The following is a 12175-nucleotide window of genomic DNA, read 5'->3' on the forward strand; positions in this document are numbered from 1 at the left end:
GCACGGGAGCAGCAATGAAGACGTGGCGGGAGACAGAGTCCCCCGAAGTGAAGGGGAAGCGGGAGCCAGGAGAACACGCGAGCAGGCAGATGGCGGGCTGTGCCGTGAGCGACAGTGAGGCCAAGGGAGGAACCGTGAGCGGCTCGAGAGGCCGCGGCAGGGACTCTGGGTCCACAGCTCGGAGAGAACAAAGGCCTCCGGGGAACAGCACGCCCACCGCAGGCAGAGCCCCGGGTCGGGACGCCCAGCTGCTCGACAGGAGACGGGGAGCAGAAGACTGTGGGCACCGCTGTCCAAATCCTGGAGATGGACGTGCAACCTGGAGTCCGCCAGGCCGTCCCCAAGAGCGCTGGCGGAAGGAGACCACCTGCAGGAAACCACCGGAGGCTACACGAAACAAGGACACGGGACCAGAGGCGAACGGAGCCCAGAGGGACGGCGGAAAAGAGGCACAAGCAGGCACAGGGGGCGGACAGCCGGGGTGGAGGGCGAGAGAGCCCGGAAGGCTCTCCCAGGGGGACGCAGCAGACAGAATTCTGCCGGGGCCGTGCAGGAGTGCAGGCGGTCCAAGCACAAGAGTGGAACAGACCCCCGTCCTCTCCAAGAAGGCCCAGCGGATGGGGGGGCAGAAGGACAGCTGGAGGGCGGCCAGCCGCAGGCGGAGAGCGCTCTGTCCTCGCCAAGGGCGCCCAGCTTCCCGGTTCCCAGCTGGTGAGAGGCCACTTGAGTCAGGGAAGCCTCATCAACAGCGGGTCTCTGGAACGCCTGAGCGCAGGTCGGAGGGGGGACGGCCCACACGGAGCCCGCACGGAGCCGGCACGGGGCTCGTCCGGGAGGCCCGCAGCAAAGGATACGCGGAGTGCCCTCTGTGCGGCACACCAAGTAGAGACAGGCCGCGACCACGTGCGCCATCTTGCGGCCGCGGGTCAGGTGCTTGCTCACGGCCATCTTGAAGAAGTTGAAGGCTGTGTCCAGGCAGTGCTGGTTCAGCTGCAGCTGGCTCCCCAGGTGGTGGATCTGACGTCTCCCTAGGACACAACACCAGATGTTACCACTGGTTCCCAGCGGGAAGGACACAGCCCGGCCCTCCCCCTTCTACGCCGTCAGCGTCACTTCTCGTGCGTCCCCGGCCCTCGGTGTGCACACGGGGGCCTAGGATCTGCACTCCTCTCTGCACCCAGACGGCATCGGTGCCTGCAAAGGGCTGTGTGTCGGCCAGGCTGGGGCTCCTCCTCACCGCCGAACATCAGCACGCGCTCCACACAGACAAGACCCCCCAACAGGGCGGACGGCACAGCTGCGTGCCCCGGGCCTGCTCCCACAGCCGGGAGCCTGGCCATGCCCACCCAGCCTTCCCAGCAGGGGCTCAGTCGTCAGGCCAGCCTCCAGCCTGCCGTGGGCCGCCTCGGCTAGGGCAGGCGCAGCACCTGGCAGATTCGGGGACGAAGGGGCTGCTGGGACGTCCGCGGACTCCGCGACATAATGTGCACACCTGCCCCTGGGTGAGGCCCTCCCCCAAGCTGTGGGCGGCAGCAGGAGAGGAGACTCATGTGCTGTGTGTGTGGACAGGAGGGGTCGCCGCGGGCCGCGGGCCACACAGCACAGAACCAGGGAGCCCGAAGCCCAGGTCGGGACACAGCAAGGGCTAGACCGTAGCACCCGCCCACACCCCACTCCCGGCGACCACCTTGGACCCCAGCACACAGACTCCCCACTGCACCCAGCAGCCCTGGCTCCCCAGATCCACCCTCTCCTGGTGAAGGCCACCCTAAGCTGGGCCAGGGAAAGAAGCCAGGGACTCGTGCAAGTCGCCCACCAAGAGCTACGTGCAGACTCCCCTGCTCTCTGACAAGGACAGTAGGCTGGGGGAGGCGAGGGCTGTGTGGCTTCCTCAGGTCCCATGGCCTGGCCTGCCCGCCCCACACACGTGGCGAACAATGACCGCCAGCCACAGGCGGGGACCCCGGGAGCCAGCGCCCCGCGGGACCAGCAGCCGGCATGTGCTCTGGCAGCTGGGGGGCCAGATGGTCAGCACCCCTCCCAGTGGAGCACCCCGGCCCTGCCTGGAGCCCTCCAGCCGGGCTGAACCGACACACAGCCACGGCCCTGACTGCACAGAGAGGGGCCTCTCCCTGGCTCCCCACGGCACGCACACTCAGCCCAGCACGCCTGCGATGGAGGACCTGTGAACCCCCTACCTGCCGGCTGATGCCCGTCTGGGAGTTCTTGGAACAAAGTGGGGGGCTCCCTGGTGGCTTGGGGGCTCAGAATGATTGTAGGAAGTTATCTTATAATATATTGTATATAATTCACATACTGTAAAATCTACCCACTTAAGGTATACAATTTAATCGTTTTAGGGGCGCCTGGGTGGCTCAGTCGTTAAGCGTCTGCCTTCGGCTCAGGTCATGATCCCAGGGTCCTGGGATCGAGTCTCACATCGGGCTTCCTGCTCAGTGGGGAGCCTGCTTCTCCCTCTGACCCTCTCCCCTCTCATGCTGTTTTTCTCTCTCGCGCTCTCTAATAAATAAATAAAATCTTTCAAAAAAAGAAAAAGAAATATTAGAAATCAGTAGCAAGGGGTGCCTGGGTAGCTCAGTCGGTTCAGCATCTGACTTCGGCTCAAGTCATGATCTTGGGGTCCTGGGATCGAGCCCCACATCAGGCTCTGTGCTCAGCGGGCAGCCTGCTTCTCCCTCTCCCTCTGCCGCTCCCCCTGCTCGTGTGCACACGTGTCTGCACTCTCTCTCTCTCAAATAAATAAAATCTTTTAAAAAAATAGTTTTAGCATATTCATCACAATTCAGAATATTTCATGACCCCAAAAGAAACTCTACACCCATTAGCAGTCACCCCCAGCCACCCCCAAGTAACTTTACTCCATGCGAGGTTAGCACAGTAGGCAAACTGATAAATCCCATGATGCAGACATGCACGAACACTTGTACAACGACGTTAGTAAGCGTAAACTCTTGTAAAACCAATTCCCAGTCAACTAACCATAGCTTATTCTCCTTAGGCTTCCTCCCAAAAAATGAATGCTAAAAGTAAACACACTAGCACATAGTTGCCTTACACATTTTGGCATTTTGTGAAAATTAGGCCCGTCTTTCCGTTCAAGCCAGTGGCAACGGCCGGGAGAGCAAGAAAATGAACCCAGCGCAGGGCCAGGGCCGGGCGAGTGCCCCAGGAACATGCAAAAGAAGGGTCTCAGTCAGAACTGCTCGAGTCTCAGGCCCTCCGTCCACAGGACACCCCCCCACGGCCCCCAGACCAGGAGAACCTTGGTGACGCCAGCCGGTCCCAAGGTCAGGCCAGTGCAGCGGACACGGGTGCCCCAGCAGGGCCACGCGTCACGGCGACTCCTGTGACCAGCTCCAGGGGCACCCGCGACAGAAGCCCCTTTGCAGAAGTGAGAACAGACACCGAGAATCAGCGACCTCCGTGGGGAAGGGCAACGAAAGGGAAGAGAAACACCAGGCTCCACGAGCAGACTGGTAACGGAAAATAGCTTTCAAAGCCCGTGACATCCTCCAGAATATCAGAAAAGATATCAATCCACAGAAATGTATCAGGAGAGGGGCGCCTGGGTGGCTCAGTCAGTTAAGCATCTTCCTTCGGCTCAGGTCATGATCCCGGGGTCCTGGGATCGAGTCCTGCATCGGGCTCCCTGATCAGGGGGGAGTCTGCTTCTCCCTCTCCCTCTGCTCCTCCCCCTGCTCGCGCTCTCTCCTCTCTCTCAAATAAATAAATAAAATCTGGGGCGCCTCGGTGGCTCAGGTTAAGCGTCTGCCTTCGGCTCAGGTCATGATCCCGGGGTCCTGGGATGAGCCCCGCATGAGGCTCCCTGCTCGGCGGGAAGTCTGCTTGTCCCTCTGCCCTTCACCCTACTGGTGTGCTCTCTCCCATCCTCTCTGCCAAATAGATAAATAAAATCTTTAAAAAAAAAAGAAATGTATCAAGAGGCTATAATTAAAAAGATACAGCCCTTAACAACTAAAAATATGATCACTCAACTTTTTTTAAAACTCAAAATTAGGGGCTCCTGGTGGCTCAGTCAGTTGAGTGTCCAACACTTGATCTCAGCTCAAGTCTTGATCTCAGGGTCGTGAGTTCAAGCCCCAGGCTGGGCGTGGAGCCTACTTAAAAACAAAGTAAAACAAAACAAAACTCAAAATGAACCAAACGTCCGAGCAGACACAGATAAAGACCTTGACAGTGGGCTCGGGGGTGGAGGAAGAGCGGCTGCCGGCGGGGTCCACGGGGGAGGCTCGCAGCTGGCTCGAGAGACCTCTCCCTCCAGACGGGGCGCAGACTCCTGCAGGAGGTTATCAGAAAGAACAAGGACACAGCATAAGGACAGCGGACGCCACAGGGGGAAACAGCAGTCCTGCAGAGCAAGGACTCTACACCCACACAGAACTGGGGGCGGGCCACAGGCGTGAGCACTGCGCTGCGGAAGGAAGGCGGGCAGCAGGGCAGCGCGGGGGCCGTGCCACACTTGGAAGAGAAGCGCGGCCCATCTGCCCATGGCTTCGCCCCCTGGTGCAGCCACAGCTCTCCCGTCCGTGTGTGGGCCGGCCTCAGGGACTGGTCTCTAAGGAGCACAGCTGGGAAAGGGAGGAACGTGGCAGCACGCCAGGCCTGGGTCACCAGTGCCAAGCCACGGGAGCCCGGGTACACCCTCCGTGGGGCAAAGACAAGGGATCACCCCAAATCCACGGCGGACTCCCAAGGCCAGGACTGTTCGAGTGTGTGCAGGCTGGGAGAGACGGTCGCAGACGGGAGGAGGCCAAGGACGGCGAGGCGGCTCGCAGCAACCCTGTGGCCAGGGCGATGTCTGCCCTAGGGAAGCTGGTGGAGGGCACGCTCAGGGAGCTGTCTCTGCAACTCTGCTGGGAGACCAGAGGTAGTTCAAAATAAAACTTGAAAAAGCCCGCAGAACAAAAAGGAGAAACAGCTATCTCTAACCTCGTGGGTTCCAGCCGGAGCAACGCTTGTAACAAGGTAACTGCAAACATCAAAAAGAGAAGCCTTGAAAAAGTGACCAAATCTTCCACGTTAAGAAGCTGAAAAAGAACAGGGAACTGAAGATGTCGGAGGGAGGGAGTAACGGAGAGAAGACTCCCGTCAAGAAGGAGACAAACAGGACAGAAGACCCACGAGCCGACGCTCTGCAAAGATTAATGCAAGGTCAAGTAAGGAAACGGGGAGAAAGCACAGCTTACCAAGGTCAGGAATGAAGAAAGGCCGTCTCCCCAAAATCAGGAGACCCAGGAGCACAGAAAGAGGGTTATGAACGACCCCGATGACAGTCTGAGTCGGAATTACTCCTATCAATCCGAAAAGGACGTCTCATCAAAACTGACAAGAAGGGAAGAGAAAATCTAACTGCTTCACCAAAACCCTATGAAAAAGCAACCCATCAAAGAAACTGCATCTTTCATCTTTAAGTGTGAGAAAGAAAACTGAAGGCCCAGGCAAAGGCCCAGACGGCTTCGCGTCCTCCCACAGGTCCAGGAGGACACTGGCGTCCGTGCAGACGGCACCCAGTGCCCGTGGCCCCGCGGGGCTTCTCCCATAAGTGCGAGGGGAGCATAACATTCATAAAATCAGGGCAATTCACCGCAGTAACAAGATGAAGAGAAAGCGACATAATCACTCAACAGACACACCGTGCTTGCTGACAACACGCCGGTGGCCACTGTCACATCAAGGTCAGGAGCCAGCCGAGGACACGCACGGTCACCCCCGCCCCCCGTCGGCCTGGGGAGAGCAGCCCCACGGCAGGAGCCCGCGCAGAGCCCTGGAAATGAGCGGGGCGCAAAGAAGGGGAAGGGAGGAGGAGTGATGGATCAGAGATCACCAGGCTGCCGAGTGTGGCAGCCACTACGATGACCACACTTCCGAGTCAATGCAGCCGCTCTCCACCTACCGATCCACAGAGTCCACGGAATCAATCCCAACCAAGCTCCGGGCAAGCTCCCCATGGAGACCAACGAGCGGATTCTAGCGCTCTGCACACAAGGGAGCCAGAGAAGCCGAGACCATGGTGAAGGGGGACAGAGCTGAGGACTTCACGTGGGGTTTCTGCGAGAACGCACCAGCCTCAGCACACACAGACCCACGGGGCGTGGTTCCGGAGACACCACGGACTCTTGGTGTCACAGCAGAGCTGGCTTGACTCTCCCACGTACGGTCACTTGGGACAAACGGACCAGTTCAGCGTCCCGAGGAAAGGACGGTCTTGCTGATGGAAGGGGCACCAGGACGTCCACACTGAGAAATGTAAACCTCAGCCGCCACCTCACACCATCTGCACAAAATTGGTTTGAGGTAGATCCCAAACCTGAACGCGCACGAGAAACAGCAAAGCTTCTGGGTGAAAACACAGGAGAGTGTCTTCAGATCTTGGGACAGACAAGAAATTCTTAAGTCACGAAACTCCCTAACCATAAAAACAACCTACTGGGACTTCATTAAAATTGAGAAACTTCTCTTCATCAAGAGACAAGAGAGTGAGAAGCCAAGCCATCAACTGGGAAAAGGACTCACACTGTGTGTACTCAAGCAAGGACTCGAACCCAGGATGTGTGAAAACATCAACCCAAGCGGTAACAAAACAGCAGCTCAGCTTCTCAAACGCCCATGGAAAGACACAACGGGCAGGCGCCTCCCAAGGACGGCTCTCCCGACGGCCAAGGACACACTGGCGGCCGGCGCCGTCACTCGCTGCAAAGCAAGCGAAACCGCCGTGGGTGCGGGGCCGACAGACGCCGAGGACCGCCGTGGCCCCTGCACCCCGGCGGCCACTGGAGGGCGGGCGAGCGGCACAACCACACTCAGACGAGCGCACCCCCGCCGCCCCGGGCGCCGCCTCGGGCACATGCCCACCGGCAGCCACCACCGAAGGACGAAGGACGTGGTGCACGGGCGTGGCCGGAAGGGAAGCCCCAGACACCCCCAGACAGACAGACCAAGCGGTGCATCCACACGACCAAGTCCCCACACGGCACGATCCCAGTGCCGAGCGGCTTCCTGGGCTCAAGAAGCTCCCTGATCTGCGAGGCACACGTCATTCGTGCACGTTTACCAAGCAGTTCACTTAAGGTCAGCGCATTTTATGCACCTTCCTCTATGTAGGTGTTACCAAGAGAAACAGACACACAGAAAGAATAGTACAGAAATGTCTCCCCAATAAAAGGGCTCATCAAGCCAATGCAGAAAGCTTCAGCCCAGTGGCGCGTCCCAACTCCAAGACAGAGGGAAAACCCCAAAAGGACCCAGTTAGGAAAGATGATGAGAGAGGTCAACACTCAGCCCAGCAGTCACCTTCCCTGCTGGTGGCCCCGGATCGCCAGCTCCTGTCTTCTGTGGGGTGCCCGCGGGGCCCCTCCACACGCACCCAGAGCGCGGACAAGGGGCCCGTGGGGTCTGCCTCGCCGACCTGCCCATGAACCACAGCCGGAGTGCACTCCCAACAGAACCAGAGACGGACCCAGGAAAGGTGTGGGCGCCAGCGCCATTCAGGAGGGAGGCCGGGAGACGGCAAACCCCGCGCGAGCGTGAGTCTCGACCACGACCATAGAAGCCGTCAGTCTGCTCACCTCCCGGCCTTCCCGTTTCCTGAGAACGGCAAGCAGCCCATAACACACCCGCAACGAGGGAAGCTCTGCTCCCGGACTGCACCCAAACCCGGCAGGTGGGGCAGCGGGCGGGACTCTGCCCAGTGGAGACGCCCACAGACGCACATCTCCAGGGCGGTCAGCGCACCACACATCAGAGATGTGCCGACTACACCTCAGACGACGTGCGCAAGACCTGCTGGAATCTGCCCCAAGAGCTACAGAAAATGGCAGGAAGGAGGTAAAATCGGCAGAAACTTGCCAGCACAGAGGATAGGAAGATCTCTGAGGACAAGAGGTCAACACAGTGCGGGCTCACTGCCAAGCGAGGACCACGCTGGGCCCCAAGCGCCATGCGGACGGCTCTGGTCAAAGCCAAGAGAGCCAGGGACCGGACCCGCCGGCCTCCTTCTGCCCCACAGCCCCGACCTGGGCAAAGACCGGATGCTGACAGTGGCAGGAGGGGACGCCTGCCCAGCTGGGCGGAGGGGCAGCCGGCCCTCCTGCAGGCCCCAGGCCGCCGTCCCCGGGCAGGAGCCCTGCAGAACGGTCTGCAGGGGACAACAGGCGAGGGTCCTCTCAGGACTGCAGGCTCCTAGGGCCGCCTAGCGCTTCCCCAATACGTCGGCCTCAGCCCTCACTGACGCCCCACTGGGGGGATGCGGCGAGTTCCCCTTCACTGAACCAAGAGGTCACTATTTCTAACAGGACGGACTGCTCTGTCCTCATTATCAGCCTGCAGTTTTACTGCCACACGTGTGCACTACCCTAGTAAACACAGCCTGCCGGTTTTTAGAAATGCAAGTTCTCCACCGGGAAACGGTTCTTCACGTGCAGAAGATCTTCGGGTCAGACACAAAGAAAGAGCACAGTGTGGCCACAGCAGTTGGAAGGAAGTTAGTTGGTGGGGCTGGGCCGGCACCGAGGGGGTCAAGGGCAGAGCGCTCCTCCAACAGAGGGTCGGCTGCCTGCCAGGAACAAGTCCGCGTGTGCACGCACCAAGAACACGGTCTTCAAACTGGTCAAACAAAAGCCTGACCAAACTACGGGGAGGACGCATAGTCACCCTGGGGGTTTTCACGTGCCCTCCAGAGAAAGAACGAGCAGAACCAACTCAGCGAGCATCACGAGGAAACCTGACCTGAGTGACACGTACAGACCGTGTGCAGAAAAATGCTCCTTTCAAGGGCCCGGTGGCCCAGACGTGACCATGTGCTGGACCATAAGGCAAGCCTCCACCGTTTCAAAGGACGGAGGTCCTGCTGCACACGGTATGATCTGTAATGAGAACGAACCACACTATTCGTAACCCACGGGTCAAAGGAAGAAGCACAACGGAAACGCACAGTCTGATGTGCTAACCACAAGCCCAAGGCCGTGGACGGAGGGTCCCCGAGGGCGACAGTCCGCCCGGGCGCCTTCCTGGCAGGTGGGAACAGGTGCACCTTGTTTGCTCTGCGCAGACACTATGCTTCTCACAGACGGAAGCCTCCCAGCACCCCCTGCGTCCTCCAGCAAGTCTGGGGGCGCCACTTTCCAACCGCACTTGCTCACTTCGTGTCTCTGTCACATTTTGGTAATTCTCGATATTTCAAATTTTTCTTATTGTTTTATCCGTTACAGTGATCTGCGACCAGTGATCTCTGATGGTCCTGTTGTAACTGCTTCTGGCCGCCGCGAACCATGCCCACAGAAGACCGTGAACTTAATCAATGTCCTGTGTGTCCTGACTGCCCTCCACCCCCCCCCAGGCCTTCCCTCCTCTCCCCCCCCCCCCTCCTCGAGCCTCCCTTGTCCCTGAGACACAGCAATATTGGAATTAGGCCAGCTAATAACCCTACAGTGGTCTCTAAGGGCTCGAGTGAAAGGAAGAGCCGCCTGGCTCTCACCTTAAATCAAAGCTAGAAATGAGTCAGCGGAGAGAGGAAGGCGCGTGGAAGGCGGGAGAGGCCGAAACCTTGGCCTCTTGCGCCAGCCAGGGAGCCAAGCTGTGGATGCAAAGGCCTCGTTCTTGAAGGAAATGGGAAGTGCCACCCCAGTGAGCGCACGAACGGTGAGACAGCGGAGCAGCCCTCGCGCGGACCCGGAGAAAGTCGGCGTGGTCGGGATGGAAGGTCCAACCGGCCACCACCGTGTTCCCTGCAGCCCAAGCCTGGTCCAGAGCCAGGCCCCGGCTCTGCAGTCCCGGGGAGGCCGAGAGGGCGGGAGCCTGCGCAAGGGAAGTCCGGAGCCGGCGGCGGAGGAAAGAAGCCGGCTCCATAAGGTGCGCGTGCGAGGTGAAGCAGCCGCGCCGCGGGAGAAGCTGAGCGGGGGAGAAGCTGAGCGGGGGAGAAGCTGAGCGCGTTCTCCGAGGCCGCGCGAGGCTCGCCGGGGAAGGCGGCTGCACTCAGCAGCCGGCCTGCAGCGCGGCCGCACCGGCCTCCCACCCGAAGGAGGTGCCGTCTAGGGCGCCCGCAGCTCGAGAGGCGAGCTCAGGGCGTCTGCAAAGCTCCGGAGGCCAGGCCGAGCCTCCCGGTAGCGGCGAGCAGCTGGCGACTAAGCGGGAGCCAACGCTCATTTACCGGCCCGAGAATGCGGGGCCCTCAAAATCCCGCTAAATCTGCTCTGCCCCTGCTCCATAAACGGAAGGACGAAGCCTCGACGACAGCACGTCTGATGACAACATGGTCTCCTGAGTATTTTCAGCCCAGGGTTGAGACCTGCTGCTCAGAAAAAAAGGTTTCCTTCCGAACCTTACTGCTCGGGGGCGCTGCACCTGGCGCCCAAGAGCTCTGACCCACACGTACCACGAGATTAGTGCAGTGCGCACACCTGCTACCTCACCAGCCGCCCACAGCCCAGGGGCCCAGGGTCAGTTCGAGTTTTAAGTCTTACCCTCAAGAAACGCACATCGTAAGGCTGTGACTACCACACAGAGTGACTCCTCCGATGGGCCTGGGCAAAGTAAACGGAAACGTCCTGAAAGGGATTCACCCTTCTAGACGCCATTAAGAACATTCGCACTCATGGGAAGAGCTCAGACCGTCCGCAGGGGTCTGGAGGAAGTGGATTCCAGCCCCCGCGGGTGACGCTGAGGGGTTCAAGTCTTGAGTGGGGGACGTCACCGCCCATGTGCTGGGCACAGCGAGAGGCCCGGGATCAGAAGCGGGGCCAGAAGATGGGACTGACTGCTGCAATCTCACGATAAAACCCGAAAGGAGGAGGAGAGGCCTCTTCTGGGTGAGCAAAGAACGTGCATTCTCGAGATGGAAACTGCTCCTGCTGGAGACGCCGTGGAGATGGCTGCCGGGACAGCGAAGGACCGGACTCTCCCAAGAACTGCCTCCATCTCGCAGCAGCAGGTTTGAGGACCGACTCCCACTTGGGAAGAAGTTCTCCTGTGGGTACAATGCTGGCGCACAGCATCGCCTGCCACAGAGAAACCGTTCGTGAAAGGAGGAGCCCATCGGTGCGGCAAACATCCTTGTCTTGTGTTAAGAAATTGCCGCGGGCACCCCAGCCTCCAGCCCCCACCCCCTGCCCAGTCAGCGGCTGGCACCGTGGGGGCCAGACCCTCCTCCTGCAGACAGGCCGTGCCTGGCCGAGAGCTCGGACGACCGTGAGCGCGGTTAGCAATGCGGCTTTTTTCATTAAGCTCTGAACACTGACTTTTTAGACACGATGCTGTTGCACATGTAAGAGACTACAGGGTGGTGTAAACATAACTTTGGAATGCTCTGGGAAACCAAACAGTCCATGTGACTCACTTTACTGCAGTGGTCTGGACGGAACCCGCAGCATCTCCGAGGTCCACCATAAAGACCACAGAGCCAGGGAATGCAGCGCATTGGGAGGACTCTTCCACGGCCTGACATTCCTGAGAGTGGCCTCATGCAAACGTCTGAGAGGGGCTGGCAGAACATGTTCCTGCCTGAGCTGATCACAGCCAACGTCCCCCTTAATGGTGCGAGACTGGACGCTTTCCCCAGAAGTCAGGAGTAAGACACTCCTGTTCAACACGGTTCGGAAAGCGCTGGCCAGGGGTCGCTGCAGGCCGCCCACTCCTGCCCTTCACCCCCAAAAGTTGCCCTCATCCAGAGCCCCCGCCATGGGGAATACCGTTCTGCAGGGTCTGTGCTCTTGACTCCTTTCCCAGGTTCACATGGAAGCCGCCGCCCAGGGTTGGGGTTTTGCCGGCACCTAGAAAAACAAATCAGACTGATTAGTCAAAACTCGGCAGGAAAGAGCCATACCAGCAGACCTTCAGCGCCTGGGGTGTATCTGAAGCACGGATACAGTGGGATCGCGTTCATGGCTGGAGAACTGGGGCCTCCCCCTGCCATTCTTAGCAACCGGCAAACCTCCCCTCCCTCTGGCCAGTGCACGTGAGGCCTCTCTAACCGCGTCCACAGTTCACACTGCCGCGTGGCCGCCAGAGAGAGCACAGTTCACCTGCAAACTGCAGCATCCCCAGGGGCCCTCTGCGTGCCCGGGCCTAGCCCAGGCACAGGAGTTACACCTGCACGGTGGCCGCTGGTCAACAGCACCTGTCCTGCGGCCCAGAGCCTGTG

The 12175-nt window shown here is 59.6% G+C and overlaps 1 protein-coding gene across 13 annotated transcripts in view; it reads right to left on the bottom strand.

The window, feature by feature from the left end:
* Positions 1-12175, bottom strand: part of BRF1 (BRF1 RNA polymerase III transcription initiation factor subunit) — a 57187-nt gene that overhangs the window by 37832 nt on the left and 7180 nt on the right. For 10 of the 13 annotated variants that reach the window (XR_010405348.1, XR_010405347.1, XM_064571704.1 and 7 more), the window contains exons 2-3: positions 11724-11804; positions 855-1028 (exon numbers count right to left, since the gene is read on the bottom strand). Coding sequence is in view for 11 of the 13 variants with exons in the window: in XM_064571704.1 (XP_064427774.1) it covers positions 855-1028; positions 11724-11804 (255 nt within the window). In the remaining 2 variants the exon portion in view is untranslated. Of the gene's footprint in view, positions 1-854; positions 1029-4017; positions 4140-4211; positions 4319-10499; positions 10781-11723; positions 11805-12175 lie in introns of those variants that run through there. The other 3 variants (XM_064571713.1, XM_064571710.1, XM_064571711.1) reach the window with 3 other exon arrangements.

The sequence above is a fragment of the Mirounga angustirostris genome, unplaced genomic scaffold (genome assembly GCF_029215605.1).
Source record: "Mirounga angustirostris isolate CCGP_5_RB_7025 unplaced genomic scaffold, mMirAng1.0.hap1 SCAF_9, whole genome shotgun sequence".
Taxonomy (NCBI): Eukaryota; Metazoa; Chordata; class Mammalia; order Carnivora; family Phocidae; genus Mirounga; species Mirounga angustirostris.